A 24,035-nucleotide genomic window follows, 5' to 3' on the forward strand; every position below is an offset into this window, starting at 1 on the left:
TATAATAATTGGAAAGTCAAGCAGCCATTTACCCCCAAATCAGCTGCTTTTTTCCACTAGCTATCTGTGCTCTGTTCAATCCCCCATCGATTGTCTAACTGGCTCAGAGTTGATAATTTTTTTCTCTTAAATGAAGCAACTAAACAAGCTCAACATTTTCTCCAACGTAGAACATATTCCTAGATCAGTGCTTCTGTTTTTTTCTTGTTTTTGTTTGCGTCAGTCGGGACCGATGGCTGCTCACAATGAGCCCGGTTTTAATAAAGTTTTCCTTTCCACTTTTACCATATGCTTGCTCAGCACAAGGGATTGCTTTTACCTGAAAACCATTATAACAAACTGACCACACTGCTTTCTAACCCTGATCCAAACTGGAACAGACTCTTGGTTTATCAACATAATATGAATGATCTGATTATTTCTTTAAATATATTAGTTCTGCTCGCACTCTAAAGTGCCCTGAAATGACGCACTATGAATTCTTGTCATATAAACTAATAAGAGAAAAATATCCATCAGAAACAAATAAAGAGTTGATAATTATATAGATAAGGAACCAAGTGAATTCAATTTCTTGGTACTGGTGGTAACATTTTAAAAGCAAAGACCAGCATCCTGGATTTTATCACATCAAGCCAAGCGGCTGTTTGGCAGTAATGAAAAAGAAAACGGTTTCTACAGCAGTTCACTCCACTGGCACATTAACATGAGCCGTGGGGGTTGGTCATAGAAGGTCGAGACTGAACTATTCAGACACAAATACTGGAGATGGACATGACAAAAAAATGATATATATGGAAAATCACCTCAACCCAATTGTATAATGGAGGACCTGTAATGCTGTGGGCCCGTTTCTCTAAATCAGACAGGCCATGCCATCTTTTTGATTCAAAGTATGACCCTAATTAAATATAGAAATGGTTTTACAAACATGAAAATAAACCTCCAGGGCAATCTAGGTCTGCAGGATTACACCCTGAAGAAAAGCCCCATATGCAAAGCCAAGGAGAAGTGATATTAAGAGAAAAACGACGACTTTGGATGATAAGAAATTAAAAGTATGTTGCTTTTCATATTATGGGGAGCTACATTGAAAACCACTTGAGACAAGAAAAGGTAATAAAGAATTTATTATAAAATGTATTACACCATAAAGCGTCAGAAGTAATAAGAACATGGCATTCTCAGACATGCTATAAGAACAGAACATAAATAGGGACAAAAAGACAATGTGCAATGTGGCGATCAGACCAAAATCTCCATCAAACAGAAACCATCTTCAGCTGTCCGTCAAATCCAAACCCTTCGGTTAAATCTCAGTTCTTAAAAACATGGGGTGCTGCGTTTTCTCTGAAACAAGACGAAAAAGGCAAACATTTTTCTCCCCTTCCCCCCCGAAAAACATCCCTTCCCTATGATCTATACAAGGCAACGACACAAGGTTAAAGCAGTGCGTTTCAGGCACACAGCGTTGGCAATGACAGCACAAGAAAACCCTGGACACCAAAACAGCTTGGGTGGTTTTATTCCACCATGATTTATACACATGGAGTCTTTTTTAGATATTCCCTCCTCAACATTCATTTTGCCTCTCTATGTTTGAGCCATAAATAGGAGAGGTCTGCTGCGTTTACTGGCAAGTTGGAGCTGATAGAAACCAACCTTAAAAGGTTGAGTTGGTGAACACTGGAGGAAGTGAGAAACAGGAAATACTGAAGCTCTTATTGAACAACTCCTAGAAAACAAAATTCTATAAACCTCTTGGGATTAAAATACTCAGAATAGACGCTCTGAAAGACACGATATTTCCTGTTTTATTAGAATAGCATGAACTTCACGAAAACCTGCTCACATAAAGAGACATTCCTGCCTTCAGTAAACGTTTCCCACCGACTTTCATTCCATCACTTTGGCTTTTTTATGAACATGGTGTAAAAAGGCAAAGTGAAAGAAAATGTGAAGCGACGCGTGGCTGGCTATAAACCCGCAGCGATGCAAACAGAAGCTCAAATTCAGTTTGATAGAAGGTGGCGTCAACGCCACTGTGCAAAAAGGAAAACACCTGACACTGCGGACGGTAAGCTTAAGCATCAGAGCCGACTGTGACAAGCTGCCCAGTTACTTAACAGCAAAGAAGGAAACATTTTCTAAACTACAAACAAAGAAACAAATCGAGCTTATCTTGTATTTTTTTTTTACTTTTTTACGGCACTTCCTATTAAAATTCATTAGGATGAATAAGAAGCTTGACTCCACCCTGTCTGCCATGATGATTTTTGATGTTTGTAGCATTTGACAAGAACAATTTAGTCAATTTCAATCAACAGCACTCCATAAGACCCTATAATTATGTGGGGAAAAGTTCCAAATGTTGTTCTTTTGTTGGAGAAAATGGCCATAGTTCCTTTTGTCAAAATGAACAACATTTTTAGGAATAGCTTTATTTATTTTTACAGGTCCCAGAACTTCCTTATAGATTGTAAAGACCAGCCCACCACCCAGCTCTAATTTGGTCCCAGTTCATGCTGTAAACAATAGACCCCTGGGGTTGAGTTTGCTGACACCTAGAGGAGGAAATCAAAACTGCGACCAAGAAACTGCAACCCATCCTCACCTGCATAACAGCAAAACATAGAGAACATCAGAATATTTGGTTTATTCTTCCCACGAAGGTTTTAGTGACATATTAGCTGAAAACATGAGGAAAATTATCTGTTGGTTCAGATTTAAAATATCTTTAACTGAAGATATTCATATTTCTAATCCTCGGTAAAAAAATGTTTTACCTCATACTATTGTTCTGTTCAAATACTGAATTTAGCAACAAAAGATAATAAAACACAACCAGACTGTAACATAATGACCAAATATCAGTTGTTAAAGCAGCTTAAAAATAATCAGTGACAGTAACAGTAGAGGATGGTGCCAAAAATGAAGAAAAATACAATTATTGTTCATTATTTCAACTGTGAGGGTAAAGTTAAAGAAACTTTTTGTTCAGGGATTTTGTGATTAAAGTACAAAGGCAAGAAAATTATGGGACCTGTAAAAAGGCATCACCCAAAATCGATATTAGAGATGTCCCGATCCAAGCATGTCTTAGTGATCTATGTCCGAATTAAACTCTGCTTCCAGAACCTACTGACTGTTAACCATCAGTGGTTCTACATGAAACATGGCCTCAATGAGATGAGCTGCTTCAGTTTATGAGCAAAGCTTGCAAAACGGCATGGTGGATATAGATTTCATGAATCTGTGATGGGGTTTTTTAACCGCCATAACATTAATAGTTAAAGAGACGATTGGCTGATGTAACTCGCTGCCCGCTATTCTCAGATTTCCCCCCGTTTATCCTGAAAGCAGCTGAAAAAGCAGTTATTACATCGTATGAGGATCAACCAGCAACAGTAAAATATAGATAAAAACAAATATATGAGTCCTATCAAAACAGAGTAAACATGTTAGCGTTAGCCTAGCATTTTAGCCAACTGCTATGGATTAACCATTTTTAGCAGCAGTGAGATGTGAACTTGTTAAAAGCAGCAGAAAATGTTTCCAATAATATAACATAATATATCAGCTATCTGGGCAGCAGATTATGAGCTGGTTTGGACTGGATTTTCATGGCGCCAGATGAAAACGGCTAACATACGTGGAAGATCAGCGCGAGGAAGTAAAATACTAAAGTGGAACATTAAATACTGATGCAAAATGAGTCCTTTTACTGCATGTACAAGAATTTCCTTTCATAAGGTATTGGTCTGAGACAAGTTTATTCTTGAATACATTTAATCTGCATTGGTGACGTCCGATAAACCTTACACCAGGGCTGAATCCTTAATCTGAATCATTTTGGTTGGTCCGACCCCTCCCCCCCGATAAGATCTAAACTTCAAGGCCTTTTATCATAAGCAGAGTTTCATGTTTTTAAACTAAACATGCAACCTTTAAATGTTGAACTTTTTTGAATTCTTTTCTGGTATTTAGTTTGAACAAGGCACAGTTCTTCAGATGTTTAAAAAGAACCACAGTCGCAACAATAAGACCGTTTGTGCTTTTAGGGAGGTAGAAGGCCCCGAAGGCACTCTTAAAAATGCTCTTAATTTATTAATTAGACACCAAGATAAACAAACAAACAAAAAAAAGTAAAAGGAGGGAAAACCTTAAATGTAAAAGAGATGGCAGCCTCCTACTAAAAACACTGACACACACAGATCTAGTTCTAAACTTTGGGGGTGGATATGAAAGAGGTCCAAAAACATCCTGCTGCCAACTTTTTAGAAACTCCAGCACTTCTTCATGTGGAGATTTCAAGGTTTAGTTTTTCCTATTTTAACTTTGTGTGCAGCAGAGTAGGAGGAATAGTATTAAGCAGCGCTGCAAGATTAAAAGCACAGGATTCCTCTTTGGGGATTCGAAGACATTAATAGAGAAAGGTCTGCTGTACAGATGTGGAGATCACAAATGTAACATCTGGATCTAACAACTAGTAAAGAGCGAGCAGCTGGACTAATGATTGCACTTTTATACTCAGGCCTGAGTCTGTGCCGTTCAAGCAGAGGTTGGGCGCTTCAGACTGACGTTTGGTGAGGAAGCTGCGCAAATCGTCAGCGGGATATGACAGAGCTGATTGAGTTGTATGATGTGCCACCGTTGCAGGTAGGGGGATATCCATTAGGGGCCCCATTCAGAGCCTCCATATTGACCTTAAACACAGGAGAGGCTTTCAGCAGGAAGTCGGCTGCATCTCTGCGTCCTAGCTCCCTTAGTTTAGTCATCAGCACGCCCACCGTGCTGCTGGTTCTGCTGCTCCACTCTCGCAGCAGCGCTGCGGTTGGGCTGGGCTGCAGCTCAGCCCGCTGGGAGTCTGAGTCCGGCGTGCCGTTTGGAGTCCCGTTGCTGTGTTTGGCCACCAAATCAGTGAGTCCGAGGTTCATGGCCAGCAGGCACCAGTCCTTCCCCAATGCATCGGGGGGATCCAGCATGCGGCACAGCTTCCTGCGAGCCAGCAAGGGCACGTCGGAGATGTGGATGTCCATCCCCAGAGTCCCCAGCTGGTAAACCTCAGCGCAGCCAAACACCAGGATGCTGCTAAAGCTCTCCCTGTAGCCGCCCATGGTGTTGGTGAGTGAAGTTTCCCTCTGGATCTGAGCGCGGCAGAAATCTTTGGGTTGGTAGACCATGATGGGGGCATGGTGCTCCCGCAGCTGCTGAGGGCTCAGGTAGTATTTGGCTGTGAGCAGTCCAGGCAGCGTGGAGGCCAGAAGGTTCTCTGTTATACTACAGATGGTGTCCAGCAGGGTGTAGCACTTGGCCCGCTCTGTGTCAGGTCCGCGCACCTGGATCTCCACGCCCTGCCCGTGGTTGACCAGCAGTATCATGGCCTCCACCCCTGCTTGGCTCACTTTGGCTCCGTTGGTCCAAAGGTGGATGTCTCCGTCCAACTCCTCCCCACCTTCTTCCTCAGGTTTCTGCTGGTGGCTCCAGCGACACAGGTTCACCTGCAGCTTGTGAAACAACCCACAGGGGAACGGAGTGAGGTGCTCGGCGGGGACGAGCCTAACCCCGCCGTAGATCAGCGAATCCTCATCCTCCTCCTCGGTCCAGGAGCGGTGGAGGCCGTTCGTCTTGATCAGGGCGGGAACATCCACCATGGACGGGTTGGTGACGTCACGGGCGCACACGTCCATGGCGTCCAGGATCTGCAGCAGCTCCTCCACATCGCTTTCAGGGGCCAGAGCCTGCACCTCCTCCAACCTGTAGCGCCCCCTGTAGTGATGGATGGCCTTCGGGGTTTCCACAGAGAGCAGTTTACCGAGGATGTTTGTGCACAGCCAGCGAGGCTCGAGGATGACGACGTCCTGCACCGTCTCACTCTGCATGATGTTGATCTGGATGTTTGTGGAAAAGACACAAATCAGAGAAGTTGGATAAGTTGGAGCTAAAGCAGCTTAGAGTGCATTTACACTGATAGAAGACTTACATCTAAAAGGCTAAAAAAGAGATTATACTTCAAATAATAACCACAGAGGGTTCCTTTTTAATTCATTTTTTTTATTTTGACCACAGAGGCTTTAAAGTTACTCTTGCAGTGTGCTATATGTACATAAACCCAGCCTAACATTTGGAAAACATACCTTAGCAAATGTAAAGCAACATACTGTGTTCATTATCAAAAAGCTTCCATCATTAATCTGGATCTATATAAGATAATTCTGCTAACCTGAAATGAGGCCTTTTCCAGAGGCTACATTCTCTTTAATACATCCAATACTGAGGATGTATAACTGTGATGAAGGTCCATAAAACCCAAATGAGTCCAAGTTTCAACCTTATGACTCAATCACAACAGATGGAAGAAAAAGAAAAAAAAACAAAAGAAAAAAAATCAGGATTTGTAAAAGCAACAAGGCTCTGAGACCAGTTTGATACAAAGACAGATCCAGGAACATCTGCTCAATAACTCTTGAAACCAGAAAACGTCTTTTTTTATGTTTTATGGTCTGTGGAGGTAAATACTCACCTCTTTCCATCCATTTTTTGTGATAAAAAAAAAAATAAATAAATATATATATATATATATATATATATATATATATATATATATATGACAATGTGAATTAGGCATGTATATTAGATCGAATTAACCAGTTGATGCTAAATATAATGTTGTCCGACGCTTAAGTTAAAAACAAAAGGAAGTAGAGGTGGCAGAAAAATAAAAAAGGAAGTAGAGGTGGCAGATTAGAGCAGACTACAGAGATCAGGACCAAGGTTTTAATGAATGTGTTTGATTTAGGCAAACTGTCCTAACTTTATCATATCGGCTAATATTAGCGGTAGGTTCATGACACCGGAAATGTCAAGAGAGAAGTGTGTTTCTAACTCTTCTATTTATGAGGCAGGCGAAAATGGTTTCCATCGTTCTTTAATAAATTAAATTATTTTTGAAATGAATTGTGGGGCAACAATCAAGCGCTTCTATTGTGATACTCCGAAATGCGCCCACCAAAATGATTATGGAAGCATCCGATTCCAGCGGAACACATTTGGAGAGGTCAAGATGAGGGTTTCCAATACCAGCACTCCGCCAGCTCTTAAGCACGGTAGTGGCAACATCATGGTTTGGGGATGTTTCTTTGCCATCAAGGCAAAAGAAAAATCAAGACTTCTATACTGCAACTATAGTCTGCAACTATACATAAATTTTTGGATTTCAAAATGGAGTTTTTTTTGTTTTTTTAAATAAACACCAGGGAAGACAAAAGATTGCTGATGCTGATAATGAGTGAATGTACAAGCCCTTCTCAAAATATTAGTATATTGTGATAAAGTTCATTATTTTCCATAATGTGATGATAAAACTTGAACATTCATGTATTTTAGATTCATTGCACACTAACTGAAATATTTCAGGTCTTTTATTGTCTCAATACAGATGATTTTGGCATACAGCTCACGAAAACCCCAAATTCCTATCTCACAAAATAAGCATATCATGAAAAAGGTCTCTAAACGAGCTATGCACCTAATCATCTGAATCAACAAGTTAACTCTAAACACCTGACAAAGATTCCTGAGTGCTTTAAAACTCCCAGCCTGGTTCATCACTCAAACCCCAATCATGGGTAAGACTGCAGACCTGACGGCTGTCCAGAAGGCCATCATTGACACCCTCAAGCAAGAGGCTATGGCACAGAAAGATATTTCTGAACGAATAGGCAGTTCTCAGAGTGCTGTATCAAGGCACCTCAGTGTGGGAAGGAAAAAGTGTGGCAGAAAACGCTGCACAACAAGAAGAGGTGACCGCACCCTGAGGAAGATTGTGGAGAAGGGCCGATTCCAGACCTTTGGAGACCTGCGGAAGCAGTGGACTGAGTCCGGAGTAGAGACTTCCAGAGCCACCGTGCACAGGCGTGTGCAGGAAATGGGCTACCGGTGCTTCATTCCCCAGGTCAAGCCACTTTTAGACCAGAAACGGCGGCAGAGGTGCCTGTCCTGGACTGTTGCTCAGTTTTGCATTTCAATTGGAAATCAAGGTGCCAGAGTCTGGAGGAAGACTGGGGAGAAGGAAACGCCAAAATGCCAGAAGTCCAGTGTCAAGTACCCACAGTCAGTGATGGTCTGGGGTACCATGTCAGCTGCTGGTGTTGGTCCACAGTGTTTTATCAAGGGCAGGGTCAATGCAGCTATCAGGAGATTTTGGAGCACTTCATGCTACTATATCTGCTGAAAAGCTTTATGGAGATGAAGATTTTATTTTTCAGCACGACCTGGCAGCAGCTCACACAGTGCCAAAACCACCGGTAAATGGTGTACTGACCATGGCATCACTGAGCTCAATTGGCCTGCCAACTCTGCTGACCTGAACCCCATAGAGAATCTGTGTGTTATTGTGAAGAGAAAGTTGAGAGACGCAAGACCCCACACTCTGGATGAGCTAAAGGCCGCTATCGAAGCATCCTTGGCCTCCATAACACCTCAGCAGTGCCACAGGCTGATTGCCTCCATGCCACGCCGCACTGAAGCAGTCATTTCTGCAAAAGGATTCACAACCAAGTATTGAGTGCATAACTGTACAGAATCATTTGAAGGTTGACTTTTTTTGTATTAAGAAAACTTTAATTTATCGGTCGGATGAAATATGCTAATTTTGTGAGATAGGAATTTTGGGTTTTCATGAGCTGTATGCCAAAATCATCCGTATTAAGACGATAAAACACCTGAAATATTTCAGTTAGTGTGCAATGAATCTCAAATATATGAATGTTCAAGTTTTATCATTACATTATGGAAAGTAATTAACTTTATCATAATATTCTAATATTTTGAGAAGGACCTGTAAATCTGCCTCTGTGAATGTCATGCTGACAGAGCTGCAGATCAAACTTTCTTTTTCTTTTTCTGTCTTGAGACATTCTGGTGAACACAAAGTCACTACATGTTCTCTGAGCAGAGATTGGGTATTATGTTTACCAATAAAAGGTGCTTAAATTTTTTTTTCTGAATCAGCAGTGCACCCTGGTGGACAATAACTGAAAACCGAGAATTCATAAGAAGAAAAAACAAATGTAGGTTCTGATTCCTGAAGCCTCACCTCCCCCATGCTGTGCAGCTGCATGGCCAGTGTTCGCAGGTGATCCTGGCTGACCAGCGGGTTGAGCTGCTCCTGGACGTCGTTGACAAACTGCTGCCACGATGTGAGCTGGTTGGGTCCGCTCAGCTTCCTCCAGGACGGCAGGGCGGCCAGCAGGCGCTCCGACAGCTGCGTCATTGGACTGCAACTCTGCAACAACGCACAACCGGAAGGTGAGAGCAGTAAAGAGATGAAGACAGAAAACTGAGAGGAGGTGGTTTAATATTCACACAAAGTGAGGATGTCTCTGAGGATGTTTGCAGAACTCACAGAGATGATGTTGGTCCGAAGCTCCTGCAGGTGGCTCCTCAGCAGCTTCAAGTCTTTGGAGTTCGATGCTCCGGCGTCCATCACAAACAGTTTGTCACTGATCTGCAGATCATTACCAAAGCTAAAAAAAAAAATAAAAAAAAAAAAACACAGAAAAAAGCTAAGAAAAGATCAAGGATTGTGATGTGCTTTTTATTCTCAAATCTTATCTCTATACAGGAGCTTTACAGGAGTTTTTTGCTTAAGTTTGATTCCCTACCGGTTTCTGACTTCCTTGAGCAGCGCTTTCTCTTTATCGTAACTGAACTCGCCAGAGAACGCTCTGGTGATGTCAGCCAAGTCGGCATGCGTCGCCACCAGGACGACCGAAAGGGGCTGCTGGATCCGACCTCCAAACACTGCTCAGACACAAAAACCAAATTCAGAACAATGATTTAATTTAGCTTTTTGGGGTGCTTATTTTTATATTTTTTAGAACACAGAGTAAACACCACTGTCATAATTAAATTTTTTTTTTAAGGTTTAATGATGTATTGTCCTGGTAAATCATTAGAAGTGTCTTTTCCATGTTTAACGTTACATAAATAAATCACAGTTCATATAAAAACCCAAAAATGAGGGAGAAACTTAAAAACTTTTTGAGACTGATCTGATTGAGACGACCTCTCCTGTCCTCATCCTCTCACATCCCTCCTCATCTTCAGCTCATCTAAGCTGATTAATGCTTGGAAGTGGTCATGATTTCATGCACTTTGCAAAGTAAGCCCAAAGCATAATGCTGCCACAGCCCTGCTTCACTGGCACCATGGTGGTTTTTGGTGCAGATCAGAAATATCCGCTGGCTCCTTTGAGATTTGGGTCACTAAGAAGGAAAGTTAGTTCCTTCAGACAATCTACAAAGGAATTTAGCAGCCTCTATGTTGCACTTTTACCAACTGGCAGTTTTGTAAAATCATTTTGCTCATGTTTTCTCCAATAATTCCCCAACAATTTCTATGTACAGGTGCTGGTCATAAAATTAGAATATCATGAAAAAGTAGATTGATTTCAGTAATTCCATTTAAAAAGTGAAACTTGTATATTATATTCATACATTACATACAAACTCATATATTTCAGATGTTTATTTTGTTTAATTTTGATGATTACAAATGACAACAAATGAAAATCTCAAATTCATCATATCAGAAAATTAGAATATTGTGAAAAGGTTCAAAATTGATGGCCCCTGGTGCCACACTCTAATCAGCTAATTAACTCAAACCAGCTGCAAAAGCCTTTAAATGGTCTTTCAGTCTAGTTCTATAGGCTACACAATCATGGGGAAGACTGCTGACTTGACAGTTGTCCAAAAGACGACCATCGACACCTTGCACAAGGAGGGCAAGACACAAAAGGTCATCGCTAAAGAGGCTGGCTGTTCACAGAGCTCAGTGTCCAAGCACATTAATAGAGAGGCGAAGGGAAAGAAAAGATGTGGTCGAAAAAAGTGTACAAGCAAGAGAGATAACCGCACCCTGGAGAGGATTGTGAAACAAAACCCCTTCAAAAATGTGGGGGAGATTCACAAAGAGTGGACTGCAGCTGGAGTGAGTGCTTCAAGAACCACCACACACAGACGTATGAAAGACATGGGTTTCTGCTGTCGCATTCCTTGTGTCAAGCCACTCTTGAACCACAGACAGCGTCAGAAGCGTCTTGCCTGGGCTAAAGAGAAACAGGACTGGACTGCTGGTGAGTGGTCCAAAGTCATGTTCTCTGATGAAAGTAAATTTTGCATTTCCTTTGGAAATCAAGGTCCCAGAGTCTGGAGGAAAAGAAGAGAGGCACTTCATCCACGTTGCTTGAAGTCCAGTGTAAAGTTTCCACAGTCAGTGATGGTTTGGGGTGCCATGTCATCTGCTGGTGTTGGTCCATTGTGTTTTCTGAGGTCCAGGGTCAACGCAGCCACATACCAGGAAGTTTTAGAGCACTTCATGCTTCCTGCAGCTGACCAACTTTTTGGAGATGCAGATTTCATTTTCCAACAGGACTTGGCACCTGCACACAGTGCCAAAGCTACCAGTACCTGGTTGAAGGACCATGGTATCCCTGTTCTTAATTGGCCAGCAAACTCTCCTGACCTTAACCCCATAGAAAATCTATGGGGTATTGTGAAGAAGAAGATGCAATACACCAGACCCAACAATTCAGAAGAGCTAAAAGCCACTATTAGAGCAACCTGGGCTATCATAACACCTGAGCAGTGCCACAGACTGATCGACTCCATGCCACGCCGCATTGCTGCAGTAATACAGGCCAAAGGAGGCCCAACTAAATACTGAGTGCTGTACATGCTCATACTTTTCATGTTCATACTTTTCAGTTGGCCAACATTTCTATAAATCCTTTGTTTTTATTGGTCTTCAGTAATATTCTAATTTTCTGATATGATGAATTTGAGATTTTCATTTGTTGTCATTTGTAATCATCAAAATTAAACAAAATAAACATCTGAAATATATGAGTTTGTATGTAATGTATGAATATAATATACAAGTTTCACTTTTTAAATGGAATTACTGAAATCAATCTACTTTTTCATGATATTCTAATTTTATGACCAGCACCTGTATATTGTTTATAAAACTCTAATGCTGTAGAATTGTTTTGATCCTTCCTCTTAACAATAAGCTTGAGCAGTGAGCCGGTATTGACCTTCCTGACCTCTCTGGAAACGATTCTTGAGGTAAAAGAGGGAAATAAGTGCATGCTGTTTGGCCTTTTCGAAAAACAGGATGTTGTTAGCCTGGATCACTGAGATGTAGGGTTGCAGGACGGTTTGAAGATGACTGTGAAGCTGAGGCTTCCTCATCTGTTTAGTGGGCGTCATTCCTTCAGATGAAACTGAAGTCCAGCCTTGTTTTTTAACCACTTTTTAGAGAATAACTGCTAAACTTAAAGCTATTTTCACTAAGTTTTATTGTCAGAGTTTCAACTCTCATGCAGTTTGGTTAATACAGCAGATGTGATTATTTTTTGTTAAACTGAGAAGGTAAAATGATGATGGAAAAGATTTAAGATTGTTTCATAAACCAGGAATTTAAAGAAGACAGCAAATGTAGCCTTAGGCTGGTCTCCCCTCACCGATGTGGTCCTGGGGTGGGGTGAGGGCCTTCAGCAGGTTCAGCCAGTACGTGATGTGGCCCAGCTGGGTCTCGTACAGCTCCTCCAGGCTGAATAAGACCAGGTGGATCGCTGTGGCGTCATTGGCTGCAAAGTAGTCATAGGAGCAGTGGTAGACAGGGTTTCCTGAGAACTCCCATATGCTGAAATCCCCTACACCTTCAGATAAAAGAAAAAAAGAAAGCATAGAAGTTTAATTCTATAACATGTAATTCTTACATATCTATGCATTTAATTACAAAGATCTAGGTTAGAAGAGAGTGGGTGTTATTCAGGTTCTATGGGTTTCTCACCGTGGATGTTGGCATGCTGGATGTCGATGGCCTTGGTGGCCTGCTCGTCTGCTGTGGACAAGGCATTGTGGACGGGGGTGAAGACCTCCAGGACGCCTTTGGTCAGGCTAGGTTCAAACATCATGCTGCGACTGCGGACGCTTACGTTCTCACAGCCAGGATATAAGTTGGAGATGCTCACAGAGACTACGGAAGCAAGCGAGGGACAGGAGACTTTTTACCAATCAGCTTTTATCATTATTGTGCTGCAGCTGATAGATCAACAGGTGTGAATTCTTGAGAACTTGGCAGTTTTCCACTGAGTCGGCCTCTTTTTGCTAAAGTAACAGAAATCACTGTATACTTGGTGTGCAGATTCAACCGGAAGCAGTTTTTTTCCCGTCCATGTTTTAATGATGCTTCTAGTTCAGTTTTCTGGACATGAACAGAAAACTTTATTAGATTTATTACAGTTTTAGCTAAAACTATAATTCCTGTTTCAGACCAAATGCATTTCATTTCTTCTGTTCTGCATTTGTCTCAACACTGTCTTTAAAATCTGGAAATTTTCCTTCATGACAAAGTTCAGCTGTTCATGGTCCTTGGCAATAATCCAACTGGAGTAGCTGAACTGCATCTTCATCCTGAATTGTTCTTGTTTAGGCATTTGTTTTAGAAATGCAAAATATACAAATTAATCAATAATATTTCCTCAATTCTAGCAAATATAAACCCTTACTTGATAAGAAAATATTTTCCTATGTCAAAATGTGTCACAAAGAAAGAACTTAAGTCTAATGTCATATTTGTTAACGATGTCTTTACTGCTACAAAGAAAAACAAACACCAAAAATGTTTAAACATTGTGCAGGAGTAGCTATTGTATAGTTTTCACCAACACTTTTTGCTTTGCAACACATGGGGGCGACATTCAACTAAAAATAAATCTGCTAAGACTTTATGTTTGAAATTACCCTCAGACACAGTATGGGCTTAAAGCAAGTCAAACATTCAGATCCTATTAAACAGCTTAGATGCATCCAGTGTTTTTTTTTTAGAATTCATCCAAATACAGCAGAAACAAAACACTAACGGCACATGTGACAACTAGCACTGCATAGATCCTAAAACATGCAGTGAAATTCGCTTCGACCCTTAAGGTCATTCCAGAGAATGTTTGGTTTTTATTACTGCTCTGCAGGCCTTCGGCTTCCTCCACCTCTGGAGGAGGTGGAAATGTAAATGAGATGTCGTCTCCAACCCTCTGACTCTATCTGCTGCATTGGTGCAGCTACACAAAAGACAAACCTGGTTTAGATTCACCTCAATATAATTATAGAACACATGACAAAGTTAATTACTGTTGTTCTTTAAGCTGATGGATTCCCAGCTTGTGGATGGGATGTGATCGGTAACCTGATGTGATATCAGAGCAGAGATCCTCTCTGTTTGTCTGGGAGCTAACAGCTCTGATTTAAGTTTGGCTACAGAAGAACTTTAATGAGGTCTATAATCATATTTAAAAAGTTGCTATCACATGGCTCCGTCATTTACAAACATCATCTCTTAAAGCTTAAGGAAAACACATTTAGGTCTGGACAAATAATAACAGCTAAACTTTTAGCTTTGCCAGGATTAAATTCTACCTCTAATACTAATAAGTAAATAAATAAACTAGAAAACTGTCTCTAAGAGCTGTTGTTGCCCTGAGTAAAACAATCTCATCCAAACCCTAAACATCAATATTTATTTATTTAGTATCAATAAATTTTTCTTAAAATCGAGGTTGTTTCTGTTACATTTACATATTTATTCATTCATATATTTGTCCTGCCCTTGAATTTGCACAAAGGAATCCTGATTCTAATAATCTACACTAAAAAAAATATTTCAGGAAAACCGAAAAGGGATTTAAAAAAAAAGGAAGAACTTTTCCACAATAAGATTGGTTGTAGGAAAGAGTGAAATCAGTAAAACTGCTTCAGATTTCTAACCTTAGGTTAAAACTGATGAAGGCTGTAGGTAAAACATTCACTTCATTGTATCCATTTCATAACAACATGGTTGGATGAAGTAGACTTTCCTTATGTTAGCACCTTCTTTGCTGAGAGAATGACAACCATATTTCCTTTTCCATTCGTTTACTTGTGATAAATGTTTCTCTACTTTTTTTTATCATTTGAACATTTTCATTCAACAAAGAAACATCTGATTCTTTTCAACCTGCAGATTGCCTGTTCTGTCATTTTTAAAACCAATTTACAACAGCATAGCCATCAACATGCACAGACTGGGCTGATTCATGGAGAGCTGTCAATTACCTGCAGGTTTGGAGTTGATGGGGGAGTTGGGGTGTCGGGCCGCGTTTGTCATACGAGACGTCCTCCTCCTCCTGAAGAAGCTGCGCAGGATGCCACATTTCAGAGACTCCAGCAGGGTGCTCTTTCCAGCTCCAGAGTGTCCAAACAGCTTCAGTTTGATCCTGGGTTGGATGGTCTGAGTGGGACGCAGCTGCTGGATGTAGCTCAGTTTGTGGTTGTCCTGATTACAAGAGAGAAACGTTAAGAGGAATACAGAGGAAGAGAAAGGCATCACTGACATCCGTCTACCCTTTATGATCAACATGGATGTTTACTTTCTCTGTTTTTAAACCAAACCTTTTTTTTCCCACTTAATTTCCCATTTATATAGCTGTGTACAGCACTATGAACATCCACCTTGGAAAGAAAACATCTGTTGTGGTTTCTAAGACCATAACAAATCTTCTCCGTTTCAAAAGCGTCACGGGTTCTTTAAATATGGAACACGTGATAGATAACAAGCATAAAAGGGGATGGGATTTTAAAAAGAACTGGATGCTTTTGGCACAACCAGAATGTTCGCTCCCTCCCGTAGCTCTACAATCCTGCCAGTTAAACATTTTTTAACAAATAAGACTGTCTTGTAACCATCCACCAGATGAGTCAGCCATCAGAAGTGGCCTCCAACCCTCTGAGTGGTTGTGTGGGATGTAAAAACACTCCACACTCCCACCTGGGTTATGAATCTGCATTGTGTAAATGCAGTTTGTAATTCCAGCGTTTGTGGTTCAAAGAGGACAAATATTCACGTTGAACCAAATGTGCTCCGTCTTTTCTTTGTTTCTGACGCCTTGAGGAGTCGATCTTTCTATCGAATCTGGTTTCCATGTGTTAAAACGTCTTAATTTAGCCCAACATATGCAGAGGATGACTGTTTTCACAGTTGCTGCTTTCATGTTCTCGCACTCTGCTCTGAATCTCAGCAGGTTTGATGAGAAAATGGAATCAGATGGTAAGTCGGTATCATTCTGCTTTAGATGGGGTCCACTTGCATTTTTATCCTTATATTTCCGATGTTTTCAGGATTAAATTGGTAAGAGTCCTTAGATTTTGTTTTTGACAAAGTCACATTTATTCATGGTAGATATTTCAAAATGGCTTTAAGCAAAGAGACTGAAAGGAAGCAAGTAGGAAGGAGAGACTGAATAATCAACCTTTTTCTGTCCATTTCCTTTACTTGTACCAAATTTGAAAAAAAAAAATAATAATAATTTTATCCATACCCTGATTGCAACTAAAATCCGGTGGCATACATGTATAGGAACATTGGAGATTCACAAAAACCAGGGCATGAATCAATTAAAATTAACACTACGTCATCATATTTTTGCTGAAGTTAAAGTAAAAAGTAGCCATCCAAGAAATAACTCAAGGAAGAGCGAATAAAGTATTTCTCAAGTACTGAGCAACTTATTTACTCACTACACATGATCATAGTAACTAATTTAATGTTTTACCAAATGACGTAAAGTTAAACAAAATATAGTTATATACAAATTCTGGCATTTCAAAGAATAAGATAACAAACATACAGCAAAAGAAATAGTTACAGACTGTTAGAATAGGCTAAATTACAATATATTGTTTACTGTATTTTAAAGTTATTTACTGTTTTATTAAGTAAAATTGCTCATAATGGGTGTAGTAGTCGGACATTTTACTTCAAAGAAGTGATACTTTTTCCAGAGTTTTTCTCAAGTAAAACTAGACAGAACAATGCTCTAAAATTACGAAAAGTATGTTCATTTTTAAGTTACTCAAGTAAATGTAACCACCCAACTGTGTCCAGCACTGACTTATTGGATCCCACAGGCTGAAGTTATTTTAAAATCGGGGTATTGGAGGATTCTGATCAGATGGATCATAACGCTGTAATTTCATAAGGTTGAATGTGTCTATTTGTAATGATTTACACTGAACAGATACAATAATAAGCCTCAGTCCAGGTGGAGTCCCGTACCACCCAACCAGACAGCCCAGTGTGTCTATGGAGGGCGGACACCAGCAGCATGTTCACCCCACAGCTGGTTCTGCCCCTCACTGTAAGCCATGCTATTTCCCCTGATGTGGCATTAAACAAAAAGTGGCTAAAAATGAAGCCAAACAGAACTCCTTTGACTTCTTCAAGAACATCCAACAACTGGTTAAAGTGCTGAAAACTTCCAGCAATAGTGTGCGTTGGGAGGAACACGTGCATCTCCACACAGATGACGGAGTTTATGTAGCGATGTATGGCTCTATGTGTGGGGTAACGTGCCATCAACATGTTGTTAAAATCTAACACGCTTCTATTGCCGTCTCTACACCTCTACACCAAAATAGTCGGGCGTTGACACTGCCTGACTGCATCATCACCACCTGCGTCAGACATTTAGTCTTATATCGCTAACTACGTTAAGGCTTTTGAAAACAATTCGTTAAATGACTCCATTCTTTTTTTTTTTTAAGGTGTTGATGTTTTTTTTTTTTCATCCTTACCTTTTTAAGCTTTCCCAGTAAATCCACTATGTGCTCATGATGATCAGTTGAAGCTAAATCCTCTGCCGTCTTTCCTTCCTGCATTGGGCGAAGAAAAAAGAAAACTTTTATTTCCCATTCTTGTTTCTGCATCTATAACGATGAAATCAAACTCTCCTGGATGAATTCTCCAGGAGGCCAGAGTCTGGGTTATTTCCTAGACGCCCACCAATTCCTGTATAGACAAAACTAGAGTTTGGTTCAAATTGAGTCCAATACTGGAATACTAGCCATGATTCTTTACTTACTGGTGGTAAAAAAAAAAAATAATAATAATAAAAAAAAAAGTTCACATAAACTAAGGCCTGAAGATCTTTAGATGCTGCTCTGGATTCTTCTGGGAACTCCTGGATGGGTCATCACTGAACTCCTGGAGTAATAATTGTAGGCCAGCCACTTCTGGGAAGATTGATAACTCTTTCAGGTGTCACTTAGTGGATAAAGCTAAACTGTTCTTAAATTTCTTTAGCTCGGGCTGCGAAGGGTTTCTTAAACTATAAAAGCCTGCCTCATGTTGTCAGACAGGTCCTGTTTATTATTTAAATTTTTTTTAACAGTGTCCCGTCTGGCGATGTGGCAATGAGAATAATTGTCTTGATGCCAAAAAGAGCCCAACAGATTTTGCTTTCAAAAGTGGAGCAATAAGGCTATCGCCAAAGTGTTCGCTTGATTTATGCATATAAATTGCTAGAATATAATTAATGCAGGGAGTGTTGCAGATTTTATGGACACTGCAATGTAAGTAGAACAGTAAGGGAAAAACAGACAAAAAAGGAAAAAAAAAAGAAAGAAAAAGATAAAAGAGAGATAACGATAACACTTCTTCAGTCTGCTTCATCACCTGCAAAGAGATGTAAAAAAAAAAAAGCACAACCAACAGACATATCAGAAGATAAAAATATGGGCTTTCTGTGTGGAAGTTAATCTTTAAGAACCTGGAACCAAGCCCCTGTAGTTGTTTGTGAGAGTGCACATATGTGTGCAAAGTTTATCCAAAGGAAAATGCTCAATAGTGGTTGTGAAGAGCCATAGACACGCCCCTCCAGAGCACCGAGGCGAGCGCCAGGGACCCAAAGCCCCAGACGCACCAAGGGATTTTAAGAGCAAAGGTTCCCAAGAGAGGCCAACCCAGGAAATCTGACCTCCCAACAAGGGAGGAGGGATGACCCAGAGGAAATTCCCCATTCATCGCAATGCTGGAGCTCCAAGGAGCCATGGAGACAAGTCTGCGGGGTCCGCCAGCAGCCAGCCACCCCCAAGTGGATCCAGACATAGGCCCGAGGGATCCGAGGCCCGAGGGGTGTCCCACCACCTGGCGGGAGCGCCGACCAGGCCCCAGGGGGTAGCCGCCAGCATAAGCCAGTACCTACCCAAGCATCCAACCCCAAAAACTGAGCACCACCAGTGCACTGGTGAGTCCAGGCATCAGCCAGCGGAGGGAGAGCAGGACGGGGGGAATGGGCTTCGAGACAGGTCCTGTTTAAATGATAAATTGATTCTGTAGGTCTGGGGGAATCATTAAACCTAATTTGTTCCATCAGCATATAAAATAATTAGGTAAATACCAGCTAGTTTTCAAATAAAAGGGGGAAATTACATTTAGGTTTGCCAGTTGGTTTCAGAATTTGTAGATTTCTACTGGTTTTAAATAAACGTTTTGGCTTTCTTCATCTTCTAAGGAATCTGAACTTATTGAAGCTTTATTATGTTTGTAAAAACATATTTTTGTTTTGCCTTCAGATAATGCTAGAAAAATAGCTGTGAGATTAAGAGGCGAGAGTCCCGTTTTCTCCAATAACGTTATTCTGTTTAAGGAAAAGCCTACATTTTAGATTCCTCAGTCTATTGATAATCACTGCATATTTGAAGCACTGTTGGAAATATTTCCAATTTGTTCTAACCCGTTTCCTTCCCAAAACGCACAGTCAACACCACCCCTCCCAAAAAAATAAATGGTTTTAGGTGTTAGGAACAGAGCCATCTGTCGCTGTGTGGATGTGTTTGTTGCTCCAAATGGAGAAACAGTCTCCATAGTTTGTTATGGATAAAAACAAAAAAAAAAATAAACAAACCTGTGATTCACTATAGACAAAAATGGCTTAAAGCTTTTCCTGCTGCTACGTCTGCATCATTTTTGTATATCATATCAGGAGAGCACCTCTGAGCTAAAGACTGACCACTTTAATGTCTTAGAAATTTAACAGGAGAGCTACAGATGGCAGAGTGTCACAATTACTACTACTGATGCCTGGCAACCACAGAGGAACATTAGGCTTGTTAATCACACAAGCTGGAGGGGAGCACCACAACACCCAGGTCATTACATAACTGTTGCTATGAAGAGTTTCAAAGGATGAGGAATAATTATATAAGCAACCGGACAGCGTTTGAGTCATGGAGGGGTTTAAATATAAGAACTTTATTTTTAATGTCAAATAGGAGAAGGAAATCTCAGAAATAAAACATCTAGATGCTTCAGCTTGACATTCCTTTATGCAACACAGAAAACTGGACAATTCATTATACATTTCAAAATGTATTCCACCTCAGCTGTCATACAATATCAACCACAAAGGAAGGGAAGACAAAACGATCTGTGTGGAACAGCTGGAGTTGGAAACAGTCTTGGAGCTTTAATAGCCGTCAGGCTCCTACACCTCATCACTATCCAAGCCGCTGAACAGTCTCCTTTAAGAGTTTGAACTTTTCTCCTTTCATTTGTGAAAATGAGAAAAAGAGGCAACTTTGAAACAACTGGACCTCATAACTCCTCCTCACTGCCTTGTTAAGGAGCCAGACATGGGCTGTCTCCTCTAAAGAGAGGAGGCCTGGAAACCCAGAGGAGTCACACTCCAACACTTTCAGAGGACTGAGTGGCAAGACAAATATGACCAATTAAAACAAACCGTTTTCTCATCAGACTCACCATTTATACTGTCCACACACAGACCTGAACAAGCTTCCAGTTTTTTAAACAATGTGAGATTGCTGGAGTCACTTATAGGACCAAGCCAACACTAAACCAGTCTACCAGTCCAAAGTTAGTCCAGAAAGTTCATAGAAAAAAAAGTAAAAAAAAAAAAAAAAAAAAAACTGTTTCCAAATAAATCTGACTGCTTTAATTCTTCATCTGTTAATTAATCCCAAATATTAGTGCTTTCTGCCTTATGTATAAAAACTGTTCCCCGCCTTTAATAAACTATTTAATACTTTTATTAACTGATTTCATTTCTATGTTAGATTTTACATATCGTTACTTAAAGATTTTGATAATTCTCAAAAATGGCTTTAACTATAATTGAACAAAAATAAAAATGCCAACACCACAATAATTTCACACACAGATCGATCACTTTAGCCTCAGATTCCAACAACGATCTCTGTGTAAATGCAAATCAATCTTAGAATAAGAAAATAAAAATCCTTTTAGCAAACCTAGAGAAATGAATCTTGTCGAGGTTAATCACTCTCACAGTAGACACTCTAAAAAAAACCTCAGATTTGTCGATTTAAAGGTTTAAAAAACATCCATGACAAAAATGTATGGAATTCATCAAGCGGGAGAAACAAACCGGCAATGGCGCCAGCTATTTTTTCCAACTGGGTGAAGAAAGACTAGAGGGACCAATTTATTCTGAGTTTTGGGGTGTGATTTTCCCAGCAGCAAATCTGTTTATCACCAATTTCTCTGCAGCTCAAGCAGAAAGTGACAAAATGTCTCAAACAATTAAGCTGTTATTTCATCAGGGAGATCTTTTTTTTTATTATTTCTAAATGAGGCTGAGCTACTTATTATTATTAACTGTGTTTATCTGCTATACTAAAATGGTTATGTTGGATCTTCCCTGAAATGGTGAATCTGTTAGGATTTCCAACCAAAGGGGGGGAAGTGACTCACGTTAGTGACGGTGTCGATGTTAGCTCCGGCCAGGCAGAGGTGGCGGACAACCTCAAGGCTCCCGTTTCCAGCGGCCAGGTGAAGAGGTGTTTTACCATACTGAAGAAGAAGATTAAAATAAAAATGTTATGAGAAACATGATAAAAAAACTATTTCTCTTCAGAAAGTGTGATCTCACTATCAACCAAGTGTCTTAACAATGATTCTGTTAGCATGTTTATGCAGTCTGTAGGCCTTTACCTTCAAAAAATGCAAAGACAAACTCCTCCTTAATCCTTGAATAATACATCATCCTACAAATGAAAGTAGCACAGCCGAGCTAATGAAGGGACAACAGTGCTGTGGTTCAATATGTCAGAGAAATGCTGTTTATACTTTATAGCAATAACTGAGTGAAAATTTATCCAGGTTACCGATATAAATAACAGTTAGTGTACAGAACATATCGGTAAAAATAGCATTAGTACTAGTATTGGTAGCAAAAATTATAACAAGAGTAGTTATTTTTTTAACATTTCACACATCCTTCATTGTTTTTTGCCTTCATCTAATGCTGGCCTCTGTGTATATTATATCTGTTTTAAAACTATAAAAGGTTAAAGAAATAAACCTATGGAATGATGTTTTATCTATGGTACATTAAAACTGCTTTTAGACAATAAAGATGCAATTTTTTGGCCCCGATACCGATACCTGGCTGTGCCTTATTGGCCGATATCGAAACCATCTGTTTGAAAAGGATGTGTGTGTGTATATATGAAAAACTCCATACTACTTGGATGTAAAATAATTGCCATAATGGCTTTGACAAGCTGCTGCCTATATTTGTGAAGCAGGAAAAAGACTAATACAAAGTGAATCCACTAAAACTTTTTATTGTCTACCTGGAATGGGTGACAATAGTTGAATAAACTTTTAGATCTCAAAATGGTATCGGTGCCCTATTTGTTGGTATTCGCCGATACCGATACCACCATTTTAGTGCTGGATCGGGGCCCCAACCAATACTGAAATACGTATAACACTAAATAACAGTAGTAATAATTCTAGTAGTTTCATAGTATTGGTGTTGTTGCAGTAAACACCCTTTTGTCTTTATTGGTAGAAATCACCTTTTTTTTTAAACAAACACTTTCTTTGGTATTCCCCCTGGTTGAATCAGTTACTTGAAACTAAAACTTGACCATGAATAAAAATAAAAACTGAAACCATAATAAAAGTTAACAAATGAATTGAAACTAACTGAATATAGTAGAGAATTGGTTTAATTTTTGCGCCGGGGGTGGCAGGCGCTGCGGTCATTTGTGTTACTGCAGTGGTCTGTCCTTATGTGGGATTTAATTTCTCTTGATATTACTTTATTTTTTCCTCAGTCACACCCCTTTTTGTAAGTCTGTAAGTCTTCTTACATAAAAAACTAAAAATATCACTGAACCTAATAAAAACTAACCCGAAACTTAGCCTTTTCAAAAATGCAAACAAAGACTTAAAAACAGATTAAAACCAAAATGAGAAAATATGAAGTCAAAACAAAATAAAAATAAAAACTAATGTAAAATAAAAAAAAAATAAAAAACTATGAAGATCTTGTTAGTCCCTTTAAAAGCAAAGATACCAGCTGCTTTATCATTCTAATCATCAAAAAAAACCTGGTTATTCTTTTACCCTAAATTAGGTAGAGAAGCCCTTCATGTCATCCCCCTTCTTCACACCGTCTCACTGACTTAGCTAAATGCAACAAGAAACCACTCAACCTGTCTCGGTTCATACATAAATCCCATCGAGACATCGGGATGTCAAAACCTAGGTTTAAAAGTACCAATTTTAGAAAAGCCTACTACATTACTTGCAGCAGCCTGGCTTTAAAGAGATCTGTTACCACTGATGATGCCATGTTTTGTTTGCACTGAAGTAAGCTGCTGATTAAAAGAGAAATGCAGCCCTGAATCAAAGGGTGATTACGATAATTACTGAATAATTACCATCATTAAAACAAAAGGTAAACATGAACCTATGACTCAACCTTTTAATTCTTAAACATTAATCTATTACCTGACAGTTATAGGAAGAGTAATATTTTATCCAAAATAAACCCTGATATAAGCAGCATTTTAACCCCAGTTTGAACAAACATTTGAGCATCCATCTTTTCCTATGACTCCGTAAACAGGGCGAGACATTTTCCATTCCCTCCTGCTTATTTATCTGCTCAACTTTTTCCAGCTGACAGATAACACAAACCGAGGCACAGAGTGTGTGAGATAGTATGTGTTATGCTGCTCTAGACACGTCTGAAAGAAGGGAAAATAATGCATAAATCACAACAGATCTGGCAGATATGGACCACTTCACTGAACTACGCTCAGAAATGTTCCTGACTGCAAGCAGCATTTGGGAAAAGCCCATCTGAAGAATAA

General features: G+C 39.9%; 1 protein-coding gene across 3 annotated transcripts in view; it reads right to left on the reverse strand.

Annotated features, from left to right (window-relative positions):
- Window positions 1-1,112: 1,112 nt before the first annotated feature.
- The window catches only part of dapk1 (death-associated protein kinase 1), an 86,366-nt gene continuing 63,443 nt past the window's right edge, over window positions 1,113-24,035 (reverse strand). For all 3 annotated transcript variants that reach the window (XM_038298260.1, XM_038298262.1, XM_038298261.1), the window contains exons 18-26: window positions 21,619-21,717; window positions 17,682-17,759; window positions 15,165-15,384; window positions 12,865-13,050; window positions 12,533-12,730; window positions 9,666-9,804; window positions 9,407-9,527; window positions 9,098-9,286; window positions 1,113-5,891 (exon numbers count right to left, since the gene is read on the reverse strand). In XM_038298260.1, the coding sequence (XP_038154188.1) occupies window positions 4,608-5,891; window positions 9,098-9,286; window positions 9,407-9,527; window positions 9,666-9,804; window positions 12,533-12,730; window positions 12,865-13,050; window positions 15,165-15,384; window positions 17,682-17,759; window positions 21,619-21,717 (2,514 nt within the window). In that variant the 3' untranslated portion in view covers window positions 1,113-4,607. The remainder of the gene's footprint in view (window positions 5,892-9,097; window positions 9,287-9,406; window positions 9,528-9,665; window positions 9,805-12,532; window positions 12,731-12,864; window positions 13,051-15,164; window positions 15,385-17,681; window positions 17,760-21,618; window positions 21,718-24,035) is intronic.

Source organism: Cyprinodon tularosa, unplaced genomic scaffold (genome assembly GCF_016077235.1).
Source record: "Cyprinodon tularosa strain WSP-4 unplaced genomic scaffold, ASM1607723v1 ctg404, whole genome shotgun sequence".
NCBI classification, from domain to species: Eukaryota; Metazoa; Chordata; class Actinopteri; order Cyprinodontiformes; family Cyprinodontidae; genus Cyprinodon; species Cyprinodon tularosa.